Genomic DNA, 22,650 nt, shown 5'->3' with positions numbered 1-22,650 from the left:
GAACTGCACTGCCAGAGACAGAGTGGAGGGGCGACAAAGACCCGGCTTGCCCCCACCCCCACTCCCCAGTGAGCTGCTGTTATCAGGAACCAGCTCTGCCCAGCCTGTGGGTACCAGCTGCTCCCTGGCTGGCTTTGGGTCTCCCAGGGGAGGCAGATGGAAGGAGGCTGGCCTTCCCCTTTAAGAGCATCCTCCAGCTCCCCCTCCCTTTCCCCAGAGGCAGCAGCAGGCATCAGGCGGGTGCCCCAGTCCAGAGAAAGAACCTGCAGCTCCAGGTACAGCCTAGCCCGGGGCTCCCCCTCCCTGTGCAGGGTCAGCTTCATCGTTTCCCCACACTGGTCGGGCCCTGCTGATGTGCCCTGCTGCTGGGTCCTCCCCAGCCCGACAGGACAGAGCCCGCTGGGAAAGAGGATAAGGCTGGAGTCAGGGATGGAGGAGATGGGGCCTGGGCAGGGGCGGGGGATGGTATGGGGGAGGGTCAGGTGCTGGCCATGAGCTGCTGGGCTGCATGATACCGGTAGAGGAGGTGGTGAAGTGGAGGAGACAACACAGAGCCCTCCCTGGCTTCTCCCACTTGGTATTTTTGTGACCTTGGGCAAGTTACCAAATGCCCCTGTGATGTGGGGACTCCTTCTACCTTGCATGCTGGATGTGCCAGGCCCAGGGCATGGGGTGGGGTGCTGGCAATTCACACGCAGGCCTGCACTGAGTACTCAGGGCCCAGCTCAGCTCCATTGCCTTCTCCCAGCCTCAGTTTCTCCAGCTGGGAGCCAGGGTGGGCCTTGATCTGTCTCCTGACCACACAGGGCCTTAGGTTTCTTTTGGGGAAGGGCTGAGGAAGGTATCTGGACCCACGCAAGCAAGAGTCCCCAGAGGCCCAGGCCCCCACCCAGAACACACTGTCTCTGGGTTACCGGCTGAACACACCGCACACGCTTCCCCCTCCCTGGCCCTCCTGGCCCCGTGTCCCAGCAGCTGAGCCAATGGCATCTTCTCCCCTCCTCCCTGCCCCCTGCCATTCCTGCTCAAAGGGCACCGGGGCCTGGCATGCGACACTGGCAGCTGGAGCTTTCCATGCTGCTGTCAAGTTTTCCAGAGCACAAATGAGACAGGAGAGCCAGGAATAATCGCCGGGCCCCCAGGGGGTCTGGAGGGTGTGGGCCTGCCACAGACCTGCTTTCAGCCCCTGAGCCCAGGGTGCAGGCTGGTCCCCCCACCTCTGCCGGGTCTGGGCATTGGGAGGTGCCTGCAGCCACTGGGAGCTCATTATCTGGCACGAGTCCCCAGCGTGGCCTGGGTTTACTCCCTGTGTGACCTTGGAGAAGTCACTTAACCTCTCTGAGCCTTGTTTCCCATGGGCCGAGGCAGCAGTCTCTCAGGATCTGAAAGGATAATGGCATGAAGGGCCCAGAGCTGAGCTTGGCTGTGCCCGGTTGCTGCTCTCATTATGATCGTTTTTATGGCTGGACAACCCTGGGTCAATTGCTGGTCTCCTGAGCTGAAGCTCTGTCCAGAGCAGCTGGAGGCTCAGCTCAGTCCAAGGCACCAGCAGGGCTCCGTAGTGGATAAGGCACAACCTCAGGGTCCTCACCAGGGAGCACAGGGAAGGAAAGATGCACGTGACAGAGCTCTTGCTCAAGGATGCTCAGCCACAGTCTTCTGGACAAAGGGGTAGGTGTGGCCGGGCAGAGAGAGAGAACATCTGGGCTCTCCAGAGGGCAGAGGGAGCAAGGAGAGGAGAGCAGGGGACAAGAGCACTATCACTGATCTGGCCAGCCCCCTATCCTGCCCCCTGGGGGGATACTGGGTGCCGGACAGCCCTCCCCAGGGGCTATATTAGAGGCGTGAGTCACGGTGGACTGGCTGGGAGGCCGTAGCGGGCGGGCACAGTGTAGGGTTACAGTCCATTTATGGGCGCGGCAGAGGGCCCATATCAGTGTCCATGGCATTCGTTCCCAGCTATTCTTAGGAGGCTCTGAGGAGCTCCACACAGCCTGGCCAGGCAGCAGGGGACGGAGCAGGCAAGGCTGAGGGTCGGGGCAGGGCCGGGGTGTGGGCTGGGGAGGCCGGTGCATGAGGGCTCTCTCACTCCCCTCTTCTCCCCTTGTCCACAGAGGCCGCCGCTGTCAGCACCAGCATGTCCTACAGTGTGACCCTGACCGGGCCTGGGCCCTGGGGCTTCCGTCTGCAGGGCGGCAAGGACTTCAACATGCCGCTCACTATCTCCCGGGTGAGTGTGCCCTGCCCACAGCCTGGCACCTGCAGGCGCGGGGCATGCTCAGAGGACCGGGCGCGCCTCTGTCCATCTGTCCTTCCCAAGGCTCTCGGAAAGCAGAGCATGCCCCAACCCGGGGCTGCGGGCTGGGACTGGACCTGACTGAATGCTGCTGGCCACAGGCCCCTGGTCTTGGCCACAGCTGTTGCCCAGCTGAACTGGCCAGCCTGCTGAGGGTGAAACTTGGGCAAGCAGAGGGTGCTTTGAGCAGAGAGGGAAGTGCTGAGTCCACAGAGCGGGTAGGCAGGTGGACAGAGCGCACAGTACCCTCCCAAGCCCTTATCCTGGAAGGTGGGCTCAAGGTGCCCCTAAGCCTGGAGCGTCTGCCTGGAAGCTGGCAGCCACTTTGGGCAGAGAGCACTCCTGGCATGGAGAGGGCTGGGGACAGGCGGGTGGACAGGTAGATGGACAGACTGTTGACATCGGCTGCCGTGCCGTCGGGGCTCAGGGCTGGCCTGGGCTGGGCTCCAGCACCCGCTCCATCCCAGACTCCTGATAACAGCTTCCTCCTCCCTCCACCTTCCTGGGCCCGCCAGGGACCCCGTGCTGGCCTTGTGGGGCTGGGCCTTCCTCCCTCACCTGCCCGACCCCCCACCCATCCACCCAAGGCCGCTCTGCCCACCTGTCTCATGTCTCCTTCCCCTTGCTCACCTGGGGAAACAGCCCATGTGTCCTGCAGTGTCTGTGGTCGGGGCACAGCACTGCCTGACGGGGATGTCACAGAACATTGGAGGTTGTCTGAGTGACTCTATTGCCCGGCTGGAGACACTCAAGCCCAGAGAGGTGAGGAGCTGGATCTGCTGGAGAGGAAGGGACTTTGTTTTAACCACCGTTGTGTCCCCAGCACCAACACCCATCACACAGTATGTGCTTGGCCGATATCTGTCCAGTAAACAGATTCCCCAGCAAGTCGGGTAGAGCTGGGGCTGGAGGCCCCGGGCTCAGGGTGGACCGGAGGTGTGTGAGGGCAGAGACAAGCCCTGCCTGGTGGGGCGAGGCTGAGGCTGAGCCCCCGCAGAGCTGGTGTGGGCCAAGTGGGCAGGCTGGGGCCCTGGCTGTCACTGGAGCATGATGGGTGGGCGGCCGTGTCTGGGTTGCTGCCCACCTGGGGACAGGAAGACCATTCCTTCTCTAGAGGAACAGACCTGCCTTGAGGTGGGGGGAGGGGGTCACCGAGGTGGACAGCCAGGGAAGGCCTGAAAGGCGCTTGGCAGAGGGGGCAGGAGACAATATCCCCACTGGAGGAGAAGGCTTGGTTGTGGAACCTGACATGGGCACTTGGGGGGACCCCAGGAAGGAGAAGCCCCACTCAGGGGAGCCCTGTAACAGCCATAGAGGCCACATTCCTCCAGGGAGGGTGCTGGCCTTCCAGTCCAGGGAAAAGCCCCTGTCTTCCAACCTTCTGCTGGAAATCTGGCTCATTCTAAACCGAGTCTCCACCCCTCCAGACCCGCTACCCTGCAGACTGCAGGGTCCAGCACTAAAAGGACACCTAGAGCCTTGCACATGCTGCCCGATGATCTGTGACACACGGGCATTTGTGCCCCAGTGGATGCTGCCCTCCCCAGGAGGCTGTGCCCTCCCCATCCCCAGGTTTGCAGGTCTCCACCCTGTATGAGGTGGGCCACCCACCCTCACCCTCATGGGTCCTCTGGCCTCCCACACCTGGGATGGGGCCCAGATCCCCCGGCCCCACCATCCTCAAGGCCTCCTGCTGATGCTCCTGCCCCATCCTTGCAAATGGAAATTAGCCCCCCGGCTCAGTGGTACCCAGGATAGCCAATTACCTCACCCAGGGTCTATGCGCCACCTGGCCTCAGCCGGCCCAGGGCTTAAATTGCAGCACAGAGGCCTTAAGCTAGACAGCAGGAAGAATGTCCTCACTGCGGGGAGGGGGTGTATTGGGATGTGCTGGAGCCAGTGACTAGGGGGGAGCTTTTAAAAATAGAACCTGCAGCTCACGCAGGGCATCGGGGGATGGGCATAATGGCCTCTCAGCTTCCTTCAGCCCCAAATCGCCAAGGCCATGGAGCAAGCTGGACTGGATGCTGGGGCCTCTGGATAAATTCCTCTGGTGGGCCACTGATACCCTGGGCTCCAGCGTCCAGACTTAGTGCTGCTGGCCAGGCAGGCCCCGGGACACTCAGGCTGTGGGATCTCCTGCTGGGGCCTTTAAGACCCTTCTGCACCAGGAACTTCTCCCCCAGGGAGGATGCAGGGCCAGAGCTCTCTGGAGGAGCCCTACTCCTACCTCAGCCATGCCCCGCTTCCCACTGCGGGCCGGCGGATGCTCCAGCATCCTGGCCTGTGCCTTTGCAACAGGGCGGTCGTGGCATATAGCAGTGGGGGATGGGTGAGGGCAGAGCCTGCTCATTCTCCGCAGGGGCCGACACCCCCAGGGACATGCACAGCAGGCAGGCCTGGAATTACCATCACACTTCAGAGCTGGGCAAACTGAGGCTCGAGTTTGCTTGTGAGCTCCTGTGTCCTTGGTAACCCCTAACTCCCACGCCTGCCCCCTCACCCCTCTGGGTGGGGACTAGCAGAAAAGCACTGAGTGGGGCCTGGCCCTGTCAGCTGCAGGCATAGGCTACAGCCTCTCCTGTAAAAAGGCCAGCCACCTGCAGGCTGGGTGGTGGCTCCCATACCCACCCCACCTGCTCACCGGCCCCACAGAATCAACCTTGGGGCAGCTGCAGCCCCTCCAGGCCTGCCTTCAGTGTGTCTCCCTCTGTGGGTCCTCAGAGAAGTGGGCTCAGGAGGGAGACCGGGAGGGTGGAGGGGAAATGCCTTTATTTATCCTGGACAGGTGCGGCAGGGCCTGCAATATGAGCTGCCCTCTCACCCCCACCCTGCCCCAACCCCAGCCCGTCCTCCAGGAAGTGGGGGAGGGGCTCCAAAGGCCAGCTCCCACGCCTGTTGGAGGGGCTAGGCCAGGGGCTGGGGCCACCGTCTGGGCCTTGCCCCCTGGTGCAGGTCTCGACCCTCTTTACTGAAGACGGATGTGCTTCTGTTCAACTCAGCTGCTCACAGCTGTGTCACCTTAGAAAAGTCAGTTCGCCTGTTCAGCCTCGGTTTTCTCATCTGTACACTGGGGACAGGGCCTTCCCGACAGCACATGTGCGAGAGAGCTTTCTCACGCACACTTAGGAGATATTGACACCTGTTCTTCCGCAGAGGCTGGTTGTGAGGATGGGGGAGCTGTGGGGCTGGGCCTGGACCCAGAGGGGGCCTGTGTCTCTGTCCCAAAGTCTCTACCCCTTAGGGCCTCACCCACCAGTGCAGAGGCCTCTGCCCCTGTGCTGTTTGTGGTTCCAGAGTTTATCGGACTCTCCTAGCCACCGGGGGGATGCAGAGGACAGAGGGTCCCTGGGGAGGAGGAGGGGGACAGCCCGCGGCTATTCTGGGGTGACTGTGCTGGAGATTCCTGGAATTTCGAGGCCATCGTGCTGTTTCTAGGGCAGCGCCTCGCAGTGCTGACAGGCCACGCTGTTTATAGCCACGCTGAAGGTCAGGCCAGCCTCCGGAGGGCCCCCCCGAACCAACAAATGGGGAGGATAACAGGACAGAGGCACACCGACAGGAAGGCGTTCTTAGAGGTCCCTGGCCAGGCCCTTTCTCAGCACGCGTCTCCTCCATGGGGCTCAGAGCTGTACCTGATCCTGAGGGCCCTCAAGGGAGTGGGCATGAGGCTGGCTGGGTCCTGGGGCATGGACTCTCCAAGGCGCTGGGCCAGGACACAGGACAAGGGCAACCTCATGGCCAGCCCAGGACTCCTGGAGCTGCAGGCGCTGTGGGCCAACAGCAAGTGGGAGCAGAGCAGGGCTCCCTGAGTGACATCTGCTGGGCCGTGCTGGGGCAGCCCCTCAGGCAGGGAGATGTCTCCCCAGTTCCCTGTGTCTCCGTCCCTCGCCACGTGGTCCCCTCACATCTAGGGGCTGTCCGTGATTGCAAAGGCCCCCACCCCAGGCCCTCCTATTCCCAAACACAGCTTCTCCACACCTTCGGAGCCAGATTCCGCCTCTGCTCAAGAACCATCCTAAGAGGCAGAAAGCTGACTTTGCCATGTCCCAGTGCTCTCTGGGGCCCAGAGAGAGTGACGTGCCCATGGGAGCATTCTACTGGTGACATCCAGGACACAGACAGAAATGTGGGCCTGCACAAGAGGAGAAGAGAGAGACTCGGAAGGCCAGGGAAGGGTCTGGTCAGCTAGCGAGGGGACCAGTGACCCGTGGCTTTGGGCTTAGAGAGGTCACTGGTATGTGTGGAGTGCTGGTGAGCAAAGCCAGACAGCTGGGGTGTAGGAGGGGTGGGAGAGAGCAGGGGCAGGACCTGCTGGTCACTTCTTGGAGAAGCCTGGAGGGGAAGAAAGGGAGAGAAACATGACAGGAGCCGGTTGGAGCAGCTAAGACAAGGAGAGGGAGAGGCTTTTTTTTTAAAGACAATTTTTTTTAGAGCAGTTTTAGGTTCCCAGCAAAATTGAGTGGAAGGTACAGATTTCTAGAATGCCTCCTGCCCTTATGCGTCCGCAGCCTCCTTCACTACCATCATCCCCCACCAGGGTGGTACTTTGTTTCCACTGATGAACCTACACTGACACTTTATTACCACCCGGAGTCCATAGTTTATGTTAGAGTTCAGTCTTGATGTTGCATATTCTATGGCTTGGACCAACGTGTAATGACATGTGTCCACCGTTACTGTATCATACGGAGTATTTTTACTGCCCTAAAAACCCTCTGTACAAAGAGACGCTTTTGGAGCATAGACAAGACTCTGGATTGTTTATCGGCCGGGATGGGGTTGGGGAGTGGAGCCGTGGGGAGACAGAAGATTCCAGTGAGAGGCTGAGGGTTGGAGCAAGGCCCCAGGGGAGGCCAGATGGGACAGGAGTGGAGCAGGGCATGATGGTAATTTAATCCCACAATGTTAAATGCACTTAGGGCTCCACAGGAAATCCCCTGGGGTGGTCAGCCTGGGAGGGTTGGAAGGAGATGCTGGAAGTTGCACAGTCCATAGCATCTGCTACCTGCCATTGCCCCCATCCCCCGCCACACCTACCCTGGCAGATCTAGAAGGGAAGGAAGGTGGGGCCCGTCTGGTTTTTGAGCACAGGGAGTGATGGCTGGGAGCTTCTGTGGAGCCCGGCAGCCCCTTTGCTGCCGGGGAGCTGGGGAAATAGGAGCTGAGGGCATGGGTGAGTCCTGGCCGGCGCCTTGCTGCCCTGGGACCCTGGACAGAAGTCCTCTCCCCTCCAGCTGACGCTCTAGGGACAGACAGCAGGCTGGCTCAGGACTGGTCAGTTGGGGCTGGCCCCTGTCACCCACTCTCTGCCAGCTCTGGATCTTATTTCTGGTGGAGCCGGAGGATGTACCTCCTAGCCTTGGCCTCTCTGGCACCTCCGGGGGGAGGGGCTGGGGCAGGCCCTGTGCCTCCTCAGTTGGGAGCTTCCCTGAAACTTTCTGAGCTCTGCACCCTCCTCATGAGACACCCTATTTAATAACGGGATCCTCACAGCAATCCCGGGAGAAGGGCACTGGTGCTGTCTTTACACGGAGGTCATGCAGCCGGGCCCTGTAACCTCGGGTCTGGCTCAGACCAGAGTCTGTGCTCTTTGCTGTGCTTCCTCCCCCCCCACCCCGCCCCCAGACACCCACACGTCACTGGAGCCACAGCTGCTCCTGGGCGCCAGCTATTCCTGTGCCCTCTCTGGGGTGCCCTAAATCACGGCCCAGCAAGAAGGAAGGACTCCTGGGGGCTGGGCGGCCATCTTGGTGCCAAACACCCAGAGCCCGTCCTAGGGAGCTTCTGAAACAGGCCTTCAGTCCTCGAGCTCTGCCCACGGGTGGGGTCCCAGTGGCGGGGGCTGGTAACTGCAGAAGCCTGAAAAGTGAAGTGGGAATGAAACGAAACGATCATTACCAATGCTCAAAAGGGCATAGAAAGACTTTAAGGGAAAAAAAAAATCCTCCAAGGATCTGGCCACTTTGCGTCCTTTCTGGGACAAGGAAGGGGGGCCTGTAGAGAGCCAGACAAGAGCGACATGGGTATAGCATGCCTGGATTCCCTCTTCATCAGCTGGGCTCTGGACCAGGGGATTCAAGGGGGGCCCCATCCCTCTGTTGGGCAGGCTGGAGGGAGCGGATCTGACAGCCCTCAGGCCAGGCGGGGGTGACCTCCTTAGGGTCCCTTCTCTAAGGAGACCTGGGCAGAAGCAGAAGAGCACCCCTCTTCAAGAGGATTACAGCCTGAGAGGGCATGGGCCTGGCTCAGGGCAGCCAAAGGCCAGGCCAGCTGAGCGCTGACGGGCAGACACAGGTGCAGGAGCGGAGGCGCCAGGCGCAGGCGGGAGCCAGCTCGGCGGCTCCCCAGGAAGTTTGGATACTGACCCGGCCCAGGGCAGGCTGAGCTCTTCCCCAGGAACAAGGATCACCCCAGTCCATACCTGAGGATGAGGGAGTGCCAGGCCAGGGGAAAGCAGGAGAGCCAGCGGGGAGGACTGGGGTCAGCTCGCCCATGCCTAAGGGAGAAAGACATCCCCAGGGCAGCTCCTCAGGGAGGACGTTCCAGAGGCCCCAGGGCCCTGCGGCTTGCCCTGGCTGATCTGGCCCAGCCTGTCTTGGATGTCATTCTGGTGTCCTTGCTCATACTGTCATCCATGATCTGGACACAACTCTGGTCCTGCCTGGCGGGCGTCACCTCTGCAGGCAATAGGCCCACCCTTCCACCTGTGTCAGCCCTGCCTGGGAGCTCCCTCTGCAGGGGAGTGCCTTTCCTCTCTGGGTGGTGGAGAAGTGTCTTGGGGAGCCCTGGTGTGGGGCACCCTGGTATATGGCAGCTCAGGTGTGGGGCACCTTGGTGTGGAGGCACCTAGGTGTGGGGGCACCCAGGTGTGGGTGACCCCTGGTATGGGGCACCCAGGTGTGGGGGAGGCCAGGTATGGGGTGCCCAGGTGTGAGGGCACCCAGTTGTGGGGGCACCCTGGCATGGGTGAGACCTGGTGTGGGTGAGCCCTGGTGTGGGGGTGCCCTGGTGTGGGCGAGCCCTAGTGTGGGGGAGCCCAGGTGCAGGGGTGCCCTGGTGTGGGGGTGCCCTGGTGTGGGGTGCTCTGGCGTGGGCAAGCCCTGGTGTGAGGAGCCCTGTGGGCAGTTCGCTAGGACAGCAGAGGCATTGCACACGTCCTCCTGAATGGAAGCACACCGGTCTGTCACTTTCTCTGAAATGCTTCAAAAATAAGATGGGTCAACGGCTGGAGAGAAGGATAGATGTGTGTTACGGCAAGCTGAGTGACACGCTGCCGTGGAGCCTCTGCAGTGGGTGTTTGAGTGTTCGCTGTGGAATTCTTTCTTGTTCTGTGTCTGAGGATGTCTGTACTAAATGTTGGGGATAGCATAGGCCCGAACGGGAGGCCAGAGGGGTAGTGAAACGCGATTTTCTGTGGGACAGGCCTGCCGGCCAGCTCGGCTTGCCTTCGGGGGTCCCCTCTCAGGTTAGAAAGAGTTTTGTTTTTCTTGGTTGTTGTTTTTCATCCTTTGCTCAACTCCTTAAATCAAAGGAAGCAACACACTCCCGCCCTTAGCAGCGGCTCCCTACAGCCATGAATGCAGGGGTCAGGGCAATGTGTATTTTGAGAAGACCTGGGTAGTTCCAAGATGCCCCTACGGGCAGACGACGTGGCTTCCTGGCAATCCAAGGGTTTGCTTCTCTGCTGTTCCTGCCTCGTCTCAGCAGACTTAGGGACCAGGGGAGGCTGCTGTGGGCACAAGGTGGCCAGTGTTTAAGAAGTCCCTGGGGCTGAAATGACGGGTCAGTGGTGACTGGCGAGGGCTCCCCTGGTCTTGCTGTTATTCTCAGTTAGCACGTGCGGTTCCTGGCCCTCCTCTTGGAATGGGCTGCAGCCTGGTCACTGCACGGGCCCTGGTTTGGATGGGAGAGCCCTGCAAGGGGCCTAGCAGGAGGTTTCCATCCCTGTCTGGAAGCCCAGGGCCTGGCCAGAGGCCCACCCAGGCCTGGCATCCAGGGTATGGGACTGTCCCCAGGTCCTCTCCGGGCTCCTTCTAGGATGGTCCCTGGGCCTTGGCTAGAAAATGGCTTCTTCCAGAGTTAGGAGCGGACCTTGTCTCTGGGGTATAGCCAGGAAGGTGACTGGGATGTGCCCAGAGAAGCCAGGAGGACTGGCTGGTGGACACGTTGAGAAGGAAAAGCCAAGAGCCCCCCTCCAGTCACAGCTTCGTGGGGGTGGCTCCCAGAGGCTCCTTCTTCCTGTGACATCACTGGGCGAGGCCTGCATGGCACTCTATGTGATGTCACGGGGGGATTCCACACAATGTCACGGGGGCCAGGTCATCAAGTCATTCTGTGTGATGTCAGCAGGAGGTGGGGGTTGCATGATATTCCATGTGATGTCACAGGGGGGTGGGGCCAGAGTCTCCATGACATTCCATGAGACATCTTTAAGGGTGGGGCTTTGTCACATTCCAGGTAACGTCACTAGGGGCCAGCCATCAAGCTATTTTAGGTGATGTCATTAGGCCCTCCAGAATTTTGCATTTCATGTGATGTCACTGCAGGGGGGCCCACCATGGCACTCAGTGTGCTATTACTGGGGGCTGGGGGTGCAGAATTTGGCACTGTGCATCACGTCATCGGGAGTGGAGTCTGAGCTATCATGACATCCCAAGTAATGTCCCTGGGAGTGTGGCTTTCCTGACATTGCATGGGCTACTCCCGGCATGGAGGATCCATGGCGTTCCGTGTGATCTCACTGGCACTGGGGCCCCCAGATTCTAACATTCTGTGATGTGATTAGGGTGCAGGGTTTGGGAACCTGCCCCAGGAAAATCTGGAAGTATGAAGCCAAATACAGAGCACTGAGCTCGGCCCTATGTCACAGCCGACCTTGCTCCCCCAGCCCTCTGCACCCCTCCCTTGTAGCACTGGGCGCTTCGCCCAGGATGCTTTGTGAGGGTGCTTCTGTCCTGCCTGCTGGCCTGGCAGTGTGTCTGTGGTGGTGCTGTCTTAGCTCCTGCATATCCCCTCCCTCCCGGAGCCTCCTGCTCCATGGGTTTTTGGGGTGCAGGTGTTACAGCAAGCTAACTGGTGTAAGAGCCCCCAACTTAAGCACGTGACTTAAGCACGACGAAAGTTTATTTCTCACTCATGCAACATCCAATGTAGTGCTCCTTAATCATCTCTCCTCCAAGCAGGGACTCCAGGATCCAGGTCCCTTCCAGTTAGCGGCTTGGGTATCCTCCTTGGCTATCCAAGGCTGCATCCAGTGAGCCGATGAACAGAGAGAGTGCAGGATAGCAAGGATGGTTGGAGGGGCAGGCCTGGAAGTGGCATGCACTGCCTTCACCCACATTCCACCAGCCAGAGCTAGTCCTATAGCCACACTCAGGTACAAAGCACTAGGAAGCGTGGTGGCTGTGTGCCGGCAAGAGGAACCAGGCTTGGCGAGCAGCAGGCACTGGCCATGGGGAATGAGAGACAAAGGCAGGCCTCTCCTGGATGATCCAGGCGACTTCCCTGAGGACTGCTCCATTCTCAGGCCCACCCTCCTCGTGCTCACCCCCTCATCTGCCATCCTCTCAGATCACGCCGGGCAGCAAGGCCGCCCAGTCCCAGCTCAGCCAGGGTGACCTTGTGGTGGCCATTGACGGCGTCAACACAGACACCATGACCCACCTGGAGGCCCAGAACAAGATCAAGTCTGCCAGCTACAACCTGAGCCTCACGCTGCAGAAGTAGGTGGGAGCTCTCCAGAGCAGGGGGGCGGCGGGCGTGTGGGCCTCAGGGGTCTGAGAGAGGGACCGGCCATCCAGCAGCAGTCACATGGGCCCAGCCCTGCACTACCAGACCTGGCAGGGCAGTGAGGACAGCCTGGACCAGAGGAAGGACCAGGCCTGAGTTGTTGTCAAGCACCTGCCACATCCGTGCCTCACTTCCCAGAGGAGACTTAGAGAGGGTAGTGGGTGGTCACGGGGCTGCCAGGGTGTGGGCAGCTGGGCCTGGAAGCCAGGGTCTTCCTGCTTCCTCTTTACCCAGGCAGCCTCCCAAGGACCTAGCAGAGGCCCATGGCTGCAAAGTGCTTGGGGGCCATGATTTCTCCATCCTGGACAGGCCCAGTGCCTTCCTGGGGACACTGATGCCATGGAGTGGACAGTGGGCCTCGGGCCCTCTGACCTGCTCCCCAGCACTCATTGCTCTCCCCTCGCCTCCCCGCCCAGGCAGGAGCTCCCAGCCCCAGGGGCAACTGTCTTCACTCGGTCCCACTTCTGGTTTCTCCAGGTCGAAGCGGCCTATTCCCATCTCCACGACAGCACCTCCGATCCAGTCCCCTCTGCCGGTGATCCCACACCAGAAGGTAGGTGCCACTGTCGGTGGCAGGCTCCACTCTCTGGGTGGTTCCTGGGGTGCGGTCCCCATCTGCCTGCCTGATCCTTGGCTGGCCCAACTGGGGTGAGGTGGCGGGGTCAGCCCTGCCCCAGCCCTGCCTCTGCTGCGGCTGACCCCGGGTAGGTGGGACAGGCCCTCGGGCAAGGGCGTCCAAGCCCCCATGAAGTGTTGAGCGTGGAGAACCCTGCCTGTGTGCTGGGCTGACGGGATACTGGCTTAGGCAGCTGTGTTCTTAGGAGGGGGCCGTCCTCTCAGCCAGGGGGGACAAGTGTCCCAAGGGCTCTGACCCTCATCCTCCTGAGGCACGGGGAGGGGAGTGACTGTGGCCTGAAAGTTGGAGGCCCCAGCTTGAGCCAGTCACCCCAGGAGGACTCCCAGGCATGGAGGGGCCTGCTGGCCCTCCAGGTTCCTCCTCGGACATAGCATCTCTCCCTCTGGTTCCCATTTCACCTGCCATTTGCCCACCCCTGTAGCCCAAGCAGAAGTGCTGGTAGTGGCCGAGAGGCCGGCCCAGGGGGAAGGTGGAGCCCCGGCCCCTTCCCAGCTCCCTCCGGGCAGCTCATCCCCATATGCCCAAGGCATGCAAGGCCCACCCACCACTCCTGCAGGGGCCCACTCCCCACCTCTCCCTCATGACCTCATACTGACCCTGGTCTTTCCAGAGGGGCAGAGTGGGTGATGGGCAGGGTGGGGAGAGGGGAGAGGAAGAGGTTGACAGGGGATGGGGCTAGTGACAGATTGGGGAAGGGGGCAGAGGGCTGCTTGGGAGAAGCTGCAGAGAAAGGCTGAGGGAACCAAATGTCAGCCCCCTACTTCCTCAGTTTCCCCTCCCGCACCTCCATTCTGCTTGTCCACTGCCAGCCGGGGGGGGAGGGTCCCCCTCACTGACCATGTGGGGGCATTTTAGTGTGGGGTTAGTAGAGCAAGAGGCTGGGCCATGCCCACCAGGTGCCCTTGCTCAGGGGAAGGGGGGACAGATGTAGGACAGAGGCGGCTCCCCCACACCCTGAGACCCACAGCGCCCCCCTTCTCCAGCCCTGCAGGCAGGCTGGCTTGGCTTGGCTTTCTGTGTGGGGCTGTGCATTTGTCCAAGCAGAGGCCAGCTGCGGGGCTGGAGCCGTGTGCCCACCCCGCTCTTCCTAATGAGGCCCTTCTGTTCCAGGGGCTGAACAGTGGGCCACGGGGTGGCGGGCCGCAGGGTGCCGCACTGACCCCTCTGTCTCAGGTCCATGCAGAAGCGCTGGGATGCACGTGGCCTCTAACCGCTCTCTTCTCTCTCCCCGCATGGCGGCCACCCTGGGCCAGGACCCTGCTCTGGACACGAACGGCACCCCGGGCACCCCGGAGCTCAGGCCGACCGTTAGCTCCTCCTGCTCCCAGCCCTCCGTCTTCTCCCCACACACGGGGGTCTCTGCGCTCGGCCCTCCACGGGGCAGCCCGGGGGCCACGCCCGGCCTGGAGGGGGCCCTGGACTCGCTCAGCCCGACAGCAGCGAGGGGCTCGAGCCGGCCCAGGCAGTACAACAACCCCATTGGGCTGTACTCCGCACAGACCCTGAGGGAGATGGCTCAGACATATCAGCTGAGCCTCCGAGGGAAGGCCTCGGGTGCTGCGCTCCCAGGAGGGTAGGTAACGGGCCCGCAGCTTCCACTCGTGTGCTGGGGCCACCTGGGTCCTCAGTGCTCAGGAGAGGCCTGGCCAGGTGATCAGAGCGAGAAGCTGGCCTCCATCTGGCCGGCCCCAAGCCCAGGAGGCAGGGCAGGAGAAGGGCAATGAACGCAATGACCCTATTGACATTTGCCATGAAGCAGGTGCATCATTGCTTTATACCACCCTGGGTGACGTGTCGGATTTTGCAGAAGGGGAAACTGAGGCTCAGAGAAGGTTTGGTTGACGTCTAGCTGTCCAGCTACTAAGTGCTGAGCAAGGCCTGAATGCAAGAGACTCTGACCCACAAAACTATTAAACCAGGCCACCCTCCAGGTCAGGACAAAGCCTGCTGTCTCCAGGAGCTCTAGGGCAGGGGACAAGCTGGTCCCTATACCTCTGGGAGCCATGAGGCAGAAGCAAGGAAGAATTAGATAGGTGGGAGAGCAAGTTGTCTAGGGCTGGGAGTGGTCTGGGAAGGCTGCCTGGAGGAGGAAGCACTGAGCTGGATGAAGAGAGACTCAGCAATGATGTGAGGGAGGTGGACTTGCAGGACTGACCCTGGCTAGGGTGGGGCAGCAAGGAAGCAGGACCCCGAGGAGAAAGGGACTGTGCAGGGGAACAGCAGCCCACCCCTCATCCCCCCCAATCTAGCTGGTGGGACTCTGCGAGAAGAGGAGTTAAAACAACCTGGAACTGGGGTGGGCACCATGGCGGGGCTGAGGGGAGGGAGCCCCCAAGTAGGGCACGTATTAGCTTCCAAGTCGTTCACACTTATCGCACTGTAACTCCTACCATGCACCATGCAGTCAATATATTATCTGTGTGCTCCATCAGAGTAGGCTGAGTCAAGGCAACATGGCCCCATGGTTAGGGGTTCAGGGCTCCTCCTCTGCACATGGACACAGACAGTCCATGTCTCAGGACTACTGGGCCGACTGAATGAGACAACACGTGCACAGTGCTGAGCTCTGTTCTGGCGCACTCGCTGCACGCTCCTGTCAGCGTTGCCCGAGTCTCACAGCTGGTACACCAAGGGGTCAGACTGACCCCGCCCATGCCCTTCCTCTGCTCTTGCCACGGGAGGTACCGGGCGCCAGCTGACTGCTCCCCTGGGGATCTCCGGCTTCCTCAGATCCCCCAGCTGATTCTGGGTCTTGAGCGAAGCTGGCCTTGGGCCCTCCACGGTCTGAGCCCCAGCGCCCTGGCTTCTCTGGACCATGGGGGCCGAGCCAGATAGCCCCGGGCTCTTTCCAGCAAGGAGCTTCTGCCAGAAAACTCAGGGAGGGGCAGAGTAGAAATGGCCTCCTTCTCCTGCCTCGGATGGGCTGGTAGCTCTTCCTGGGCCTCTTGGAACTGGCCCCTGGCAGGAAGGTCACCCCCTGGTGGACTGGGACCTCCCCGAGGCCCACTTGCTGTGGTGGTACCATCTCCCTTAACGGAGCCCTCAGTCTAGGGTGGCTAACAGTTCATAAGTGTTATCTAACACAACTCTCTCAGCAACTTCCGAGGTGGGCATCATTTCCCCCGTTTTACAGCTGGAAATAGAAGCCCAGAGAGAGTGAATAATTTTCCCAAAGTCACACAGCTAACCAGTGGCAGACAGGAATACACCCGGGGCGGCCTGACTCCTCCCTGGATGGAGATAGGGACCTACATACCTGACCGGGGAAGACAGGGGCCAGCCCCACGCCGGCCTCCCACGACTTCCGTGGTGCCCTCCGCTGGCATAGGGACTTCTCACAACCTGACAAGTGTTGAATTATTCTCTGGCACTCAGAGCAGCGGGTCCAGCAGTTTCCTCTGGGCGATGGGCTAGGGAGGGAGCGTGCTGGTTGCTTCATCCACAGTGGAGGCTGATGCTGCGGTCCCCCTCCAGGCCAGCAAGGGGCAGCCTCTGATGTGCTGAGGCCACCACCTTCGCTAAGTGTCTAGCTGCTCCCAGGGAACAGAGTTGGCCACTGCTAATCCCTGTGCCTTTCTGTTGCACACGGAACCCATGTCTAGGGGATTCTGTTCAGTTTGCACACCCCATCTGTGCAGTGGGCAATGCCGTCTTGATTTTATGAGTGAGGAGATGGAGGGTGAGACAGTGGCAGTGCTAGGAAGAAAGGGTCAGGATTTGAACTCTGTCCTGTCTGGCTCCAAAAGGCAGCTCCTTCTGCTGCTCACTCTCTGGGCAGCCTGTATTCTCGCTGGAGGAATGGAGAGGAGCAGGGGGGTGTAGGACCAGCCAGGCCTGAGCATCCTCGTAGCTCTCTTCTCCTCATCCTCTCTGGGGCCGGCACTGAAGGGCCGTATCCCTCAGGTCACTAGGGGCAAGGGCCCCTGGGCAGGGCATACATCTTTGGGTCATCCTCCCCAAGACCGGGGCGCTCTCTGAGCTGTGTCTGCTGCAGGCATCTCAGCCTCCAGGTCCTCAGGTGGAAGCGAAGCAGAGGGCAGGAATCAATGACAAAGAAGGAGCCAGCTTCCCCGGGCAGGGAAGGCCAGAGGCCAACACTGCCCTCTGCGGGGGGCACAGCTGGTCAGGGCAAAGCTGACTCCGCAGCTGTCAGCGCTGGCCAAAAATGGAGAAGGAACGGAAGATCCGTGCTGGCCCTTTCCTAATATAGCTCCACTTGCAGCTATTTTGAGCTGGGAGGACAGACGGAATTTTATCAGCTCTGAGACGGGGGCCTGGGGCTGAGCAGAGGCTGCCTGGGGCTGGGGGCCCCCCGGCTTTGGCTTGGCTCCCCAGGGTCCTGGCCAAGGGATGACCAGATTCCCCCAGCCAGAGCCCACCGTGGTCAGATCTGGGAAAGTGGCAGAATGGGGGGCAGGAATGCCACCTTCTGCATCCTTTCTCCTCCCATAGGTGCTGCTGGGGTCTGCCCCTGCAAGGAATTTGCATTTAAAGAAACCTAAGGCAGGCAGTCCCTCCCCCAAGGAAATGATGCTCCAGGAGGCTCACTCTCAGATAAGAATGAGGGGTGGGGTCCTTCTTGTAGTGTCCAAGCTGAGCTGCCTTGGCTGGGGGCTTTCCTGCTATAAGCCTTGGCCCCACAGTTCCCCCAAGCCTCCCCACTCCTCCATCCTGCCTCATTGCCCCTCCACACGGCCTTTAAGGGCAGTCACTGGGGACTACACAGACCCCCTACCCCTGTGCCCCAGGAGGAGTGACCAGGGCTGCCTGCCCCTCCTCTGGGAGGGAGAGCAGATCCCAGGGGCTGTAGGGAACCCCGCTGCACACACCTCCCCGAACGACTGCAATTCCCGCTTAATGAGCAGACCCCCCGGAACTGCCCCCCATTAAACAAGGATTAGTCCAGAGCTGCTGTCGGGCCAGGAGGCACTTGCCTTCTCGTAGCAGGCACAGCTGGTCCGGTCTCCATCTCCAACTTCCTTTCCTGGGGTCTACAGCCAGGTTGTATGTGGGGGATTCATGTACATGGTACATAAGTGCCCATGAAGATGATGGACAAGAAAATCCTTCTTCCTGGCAAAGCTATGGGTTCTGTGGACCTGCCAAGGGGGAAACGCTGCTGTTGGCATCTCTGACCCAAACCGGGCGGCCATGATCGGACTCTGAGCTCTTCCGCTCCTCCCTCCACACTTTCCTCACCCGGAGCCAGTCCAGGTGCTCTGCTGCCACAAGGGCCAGTCTGAGGATGGTGCCGACGCTCACACCTCCCTGAAGGAGCCGCGTTCTGACAGCCCTGTCTTCTTTGCTCTTTCTCTCCTCCCTAGGTGGTAGCCAACTCTCCAGCCAAGTTAGTATGATGGGAAGCATGGGTGTGTCCTCGTGTGCATAGCCCAGCATGCGTCTGTGTGTCCAGCGGTCCGGGCAGCGTGCGCCTGTGTCAGCACATGTATATGTGTGTGCATTGTGAGTGGGGGTGCATTTGTGTCCCCGAGTGAGCCTGCATGTGTGTGAAGCTGCGAGGATGGAGTGGAGGCACTGGGGAGGGGTCCTGGGGCTCTGTCTGATGCCGCCCCGCTCCGCTGTTCTGTTCCCAACATCCTGCTGCAGCCGCTTAAGACTGGGCAGGCTGGCTCTGGCGGGCGGTGGGGAGACTGCCTGCTGACGCTGGGTTCTGTGTGAGCCTGAAGATGTTTCTGTCCTGGCGGCGGTGGGACCCCTCAGAAGGGCTGCGCCTGACCTTGTCTTTGCCCGGGGGAGCGCCCACCTGTTGAAGAGAAAAGCCCTGATGGGGAGAGAATGGCGGCCACACAACACGTTGGACTCGAGGGGGCCAGAGCAGCCTGAACCCTGCTCCAAGGAGGACGCAGCACATGCACTGAAGCATCTGGAGGAGGAGAGGCCGGGGCCACTAACGGGGTGGCCTGCAGGATGAGCCCCTGCGTGGAGGAAGCAAGCTCAGAATCCCCGTGGGTGCCCAGTGGGGTTGCTTGTGGCCTGTGGGGCCTTCTCGACTCAGCTTGGGCTGCTGCTGCCTCTCACGCTGGTCCAGCTCCTGTGCCCTCCCCTGTTCCGCCCCCCAACCGGTTTTGTCTCTCCTTCCCGCGGTGTGCTGAGAGAGCTGTCAATGCCTGGCGCCCCCTGCCGACCCTACGAGGTGGTTCAGCTGAACGGGGCCTCCAGGGATGGGGAAAGCCGAGATGGGGCAGAAAAACCTCTGCACGTGGCTCGGCTCAGGGAGGGTGCCAAGAATTTTCCAGACCAGACCTGGCCATCCGCAGTCGGGGGCCTGGGGGGCCTGCCTGGGAATCAGGCTTTGGGAGATCTCTCTCGACACCCTCCACCGCCAGCCCTCCCTTGACTCCCCTGTAACACCGCCTGTTGCCCTTTTCTCCTTTCCCCTCCCCTGCCCCCTCCCCCAGCGCCGACTACCAGGAGCGCTTCAACCCCAGCGCCCTCAAGGACTCGGCCCTGTCCACCCACAAGCCCATCGAGGTGAAGGGGCTGGGCGGCAAGGCCACCATCATCCACGCGCAGTACAACACGCCCATCAGCATGTATTCCCAGGATGCCATCATGGACGCCATCGCCGGGCAGGCGCAGGCCCAGGGCAGTGACTTCAGCGGGTAAGCGCCTCCCCTCTGCCGCCGTGGCTCCTCGCTCACCGCCTCCGCCACCGGCCCCGCCTCGTCACGCGCGGGCGAGGCCACCAGGCCACTGGGCGCCATCGGAGACTTTAGCCACGGGGACCAGCTTTCCTCCCTGGCCTTGGGCCTCCCAGGGCACAGCGCTTGGAGGGGAGCCAGCCTTTGCCCGGGCCTTCCAGAACATGGTGTTCTCTCTTCAGAATCAATGTCACGGTCAGCTTTAGGAGAAGGGTGGAGAAATGCAGAATATGCTGGTTCCTTCAAGTGCTTTTCCCAGCCTCCTCATTTCCCCAGGCTCCATGATGGGGCTGGTTTAGAAGGAGACTTCTGGAATCCTGTTAACCAGGGTCACATTCTGGATACCCCCGTCTTCTCACAACTAAGCTCTTCTTGGGGGGGCGGGGGGGGGGTAGTTGCTGCATTCTTCCAATGAGGAGAGCAATTCAGATACGTCACTGGGTTTCTCGTTTGGGAAGGGGCCTCCAGACCAACCTTCTTCCATGGTGCTGTTGGCTGTCAGCCCCACTACAGAGCTGGGGGAGCACCCGGGACTGGGCCCCCGCCTCCTCCCTTTGCCCCAGGGAAGCCTGGCCTCAGGGTGCTGGGACTGAGGACAGCCTTGGTTCCTGGAATTTGCCTGTTAGCGATGGTTGAGGAACTTGAGAGTTGAGTAGGGAAAGAGTTGGCCGAAAATCATTGTGCGTGAAATTACTAATGGTACAAACACTAGTGGGGACCTCTCTCCCTCTCTCAGCATCTCTCTGTAATTCTCTCTTTCTATGTGTGCCTCTCTCTGTCACTCTCTTTCTCTCTGTCTCCTTCTCTGTCTCTTTCTGTCTTTCTGTCTCTGTCTCTCTTTCTGGTCTCTTTCTTCCTTTCACACGCACACTCTGACACTGACATACACACTCACAGAGACACACACACACACTCACAGTCTCTTACTGTTTTCTACTCGGGAATACCATTAGTGTTGAATTAGAGAACTAACTGATGATCTCTTTGGGCAACATCTTATCCCTGAGTCAGGATCCCCAGCAACTCAAGGCAAGAAATCTTAAAATGGTGGTTGGACTTGGAGCTATGAAAAACAGATGTTGTAAGAGGGATAGAGGGGTTAGTCCTAGAGAACCCCTATCGTGTGTGGCCTTTCCAGAGCCCAGCCATTGTAGCTGTGACATGAGGGCAGGTTATACAGGGCAGGCTCCAGAAGCCAAAGGATGCAAGGTTGTGTAGACTTGTGGCTCTCCTAGGGAGCGGGACCCTCTCAGGCACGCAGTACTGCCTCTGGGCCACCAGGGGGCGGAGGCTGCTTGCCCTGGAGCCCTGAGTTTCAAACTGGCGAGACTCAGGGCAGCAGCTCCTTGCAGAATTTTAGGCTGGTGTTGATTTATTTAATGCCACCGTTCAAAGCAGAAAATATCACCACGCAAGTTTAAAAACACCACCATTAGCTCATGTGTACCCAGAAAAACAAGGCTGCCTGACTAAGCCAAAGAGCTAACCGGGATTTCCTGTTAACATTTGTGTGCCACGTGTGTCCTTGGTGCGCTCTTAGAAGTGGTAACAGTCGCCAAAGGAAAGTTCATAGAAGATAATGGAAGAACTCCTCTTCACTAACTTTGTATTTTCTGCATCTTGGGAAAAGACTGCTCTTATTTGGTGTTATCACTGGGGCGCTCATGATTTTTTTTTTAACATGATGCACCATGAATCTAATCTAGGCTTCTCGAAGGACCCTCCCCATCTCCCTCCTGTCCCCTCCCCTGCCTTTGCCTTCCCTTGCGTGCCTGGGAAGCAGCGTCCTTTCCCCCTCCCTTCTAACTCAGTCCTGCTGGGCTGATGCTGCCGTGGTGCCCTGGTAAGAGCTTCCCCTCTCTGCCATACGGTGCTCCGTTTCTGCTGTTAATTTCCATGATTCCTTCCTCACTGACAGATTTCTTTTTGTCTCTCTCTCTCTTCCTTCTTTATGCGCCCCACTCTCATAACTCATTTCTGATCCTAACCCTGCTCCCTTGTGTGTGCGCCGCCCCTCTGCCATCCCTTGATGGACACGCACTCACTGCTGGGCTTTCCTCTGCTTGGCAGGGCATCGCCGCTGGCGTAAGTAGACCCCACAGTGTCTGTTCCGTCGTCCGTCTGTCTGGTTTCGGGATGGTGTATGGGTTTGGTGGGATGTGTCTGAGGACGGTGGCTCTGTCCACGTTCTTCCTCACACCCGCCTCACAGCCAAATGACATGCCCTGCAGCCTGTACAGGCAAGTACTTGTCTTTTGAGGTTTGCCCCAGATCATGTCACTATGGACACAGAATGAGAGTCCCAGCACCCACGCTGCCCCCCAAGGCCGAGGGTGTCTGTTCTCCTTGCCATGTTTTGTGGGGGCTCCCCCGGCTGTTCCTGTCTGCACACTGGGACAGCATAGACCTGATGTCAGAATCCACACTGGGCCATTATTCAGGGGAGAGGGTGATAAGGGGGCCTCTTGGAGGCCCCTCCCCAGAATCCTCATGGAAGATGGATCTGGAGGAGCCAGCACTTGCCGGGACCACCCATGGGAGGCGAGAGCTGAGTCAGATTTGGGGGCAGTGCACATTGGAGGAAATGCCCAGAGGTGACCTTGATGTTGTAGTGACAGTGGAGTGTCTTTGGTGGCAAGAAAACTCTGCAGGCAGCAGCACCTGAGAGCAGCCTCAGGCCTGGTGGGCCGCAGGGCCTGTTCCATCCTCTCTCTCTAGGCGTTCTCCCTGAGCCCCAGAGACTCAAAAGGCACAGCAGTTCCTTTATCTGACTCCCAGTCCCTGTCACGGCAGCAACACCAGCCCCTGGTCTTTGCACAGTATAGTGGGAAATGGAGCCAACAGTGGGAATCCCAAGGGACTCCATCCGGCAGCTTTCTTGAACCCTTGGAACAGTGGAAGGAACAGAGGAGCACCTCAAGGGCCCGTGCCAGGGAAGTGGCCACAAACGCCTTCCGTCTGCTTTCTGGACCACACGTTCCCTGCAGACGGCTCAAGGGCAGGCCTGGGTGTGGAGCCACACCTTCCCTCTCCCAGGGCACAACCCACACGTCCTCCCTTTTCCCTCCTAGCAGAGCAGGAGTCATGGTGGTGCCATCCTATTGCACACCTTACCCAAAGACCCAGCCTCTTCTTTGGGAACCCTTGGGACTCCTCCCTGTGCCAGAAATGGCCTCCCCACTGACATGCTGTCCTCTGCTCCCTGGGCAGCCCCAGGCTCCTCCCTGCCTGGACCCCAGAAGGATCTGCTTGTCTTCCCCAAC

The 22,650-nt window shown here is 60.0% G+C and overlaps 1 protein-coding gene across 8 annotated transcripts in view; it reads left to right on the top strand.

The window, feature by feature from the left end:
* Positions 1 to 1,833: 1,833 nt before the first annotated feature.
* Positions 1,834 to 22,650, top strand: part of LDB3 (LIM domain binding 3) — a 60,243-nt gene continuing 39,426 nt past the window's right edge. For 3 of the 8 annotated variants that reach the window (XM_023648682.2, XM_070229953.1, XM_023648685.2), the window contains exons 1-6: positions 1,862 to 2,021; positions 2,115 to 2,230; positions 11,870 to 12,021; positions 12,566 to 12,641; positions 18,050 to 18,072; positions 19,145 to 19,348. In XM_023648682.2, coding sequence (XP_023504450.1) covers positions 2,138 to 2,230; positions 11,870 to 12,021; positions 12,566 to 12,641; positions 18,050 to 18,072; positions 19,145 to 19,348 — 548 coding nt within the window. In that variant the 5' untranslated portion in view covers positions 1,862 to 2,021; positions 2,115 to 2,137. Of the gene's footprint in view, positions 2,022 to 2,114; positions 2,231 to 11,869; positions 12,022 to 12,565; positions 12,642 to 13,978; positions 14,299 to 18,049; positions 18,073 to 19,144; positions 19,349 to 21,457; positions 21,473 to 22,650 lie in introns of all 8 variants that reach the window. The other 5 variants (XM_023648676.2, XM_070229942.1, XM_070229960.1 and 2 more) reach the window with 3 other exon arrangements.

Source organism: Equus caballus, chromosome 1 (assembly GCF_041296265.1).
Source record: "Equus caballus isolate H_3958 breed thoroughbred chromosome 1, TB-T2T, whole genome shotgun sequence".
Classification (NCBI taxonomy): Eukaryota; Metazoa; Chordata; class Mammalia; order Perissodactyla; family Equidae; genus Equus; species Equus caballus.
The sequence above is the reverse complement of the archived record's forward strand: the minus strand, read 5'-3'. Positions and strand labels throughout refer to the sequence as shown.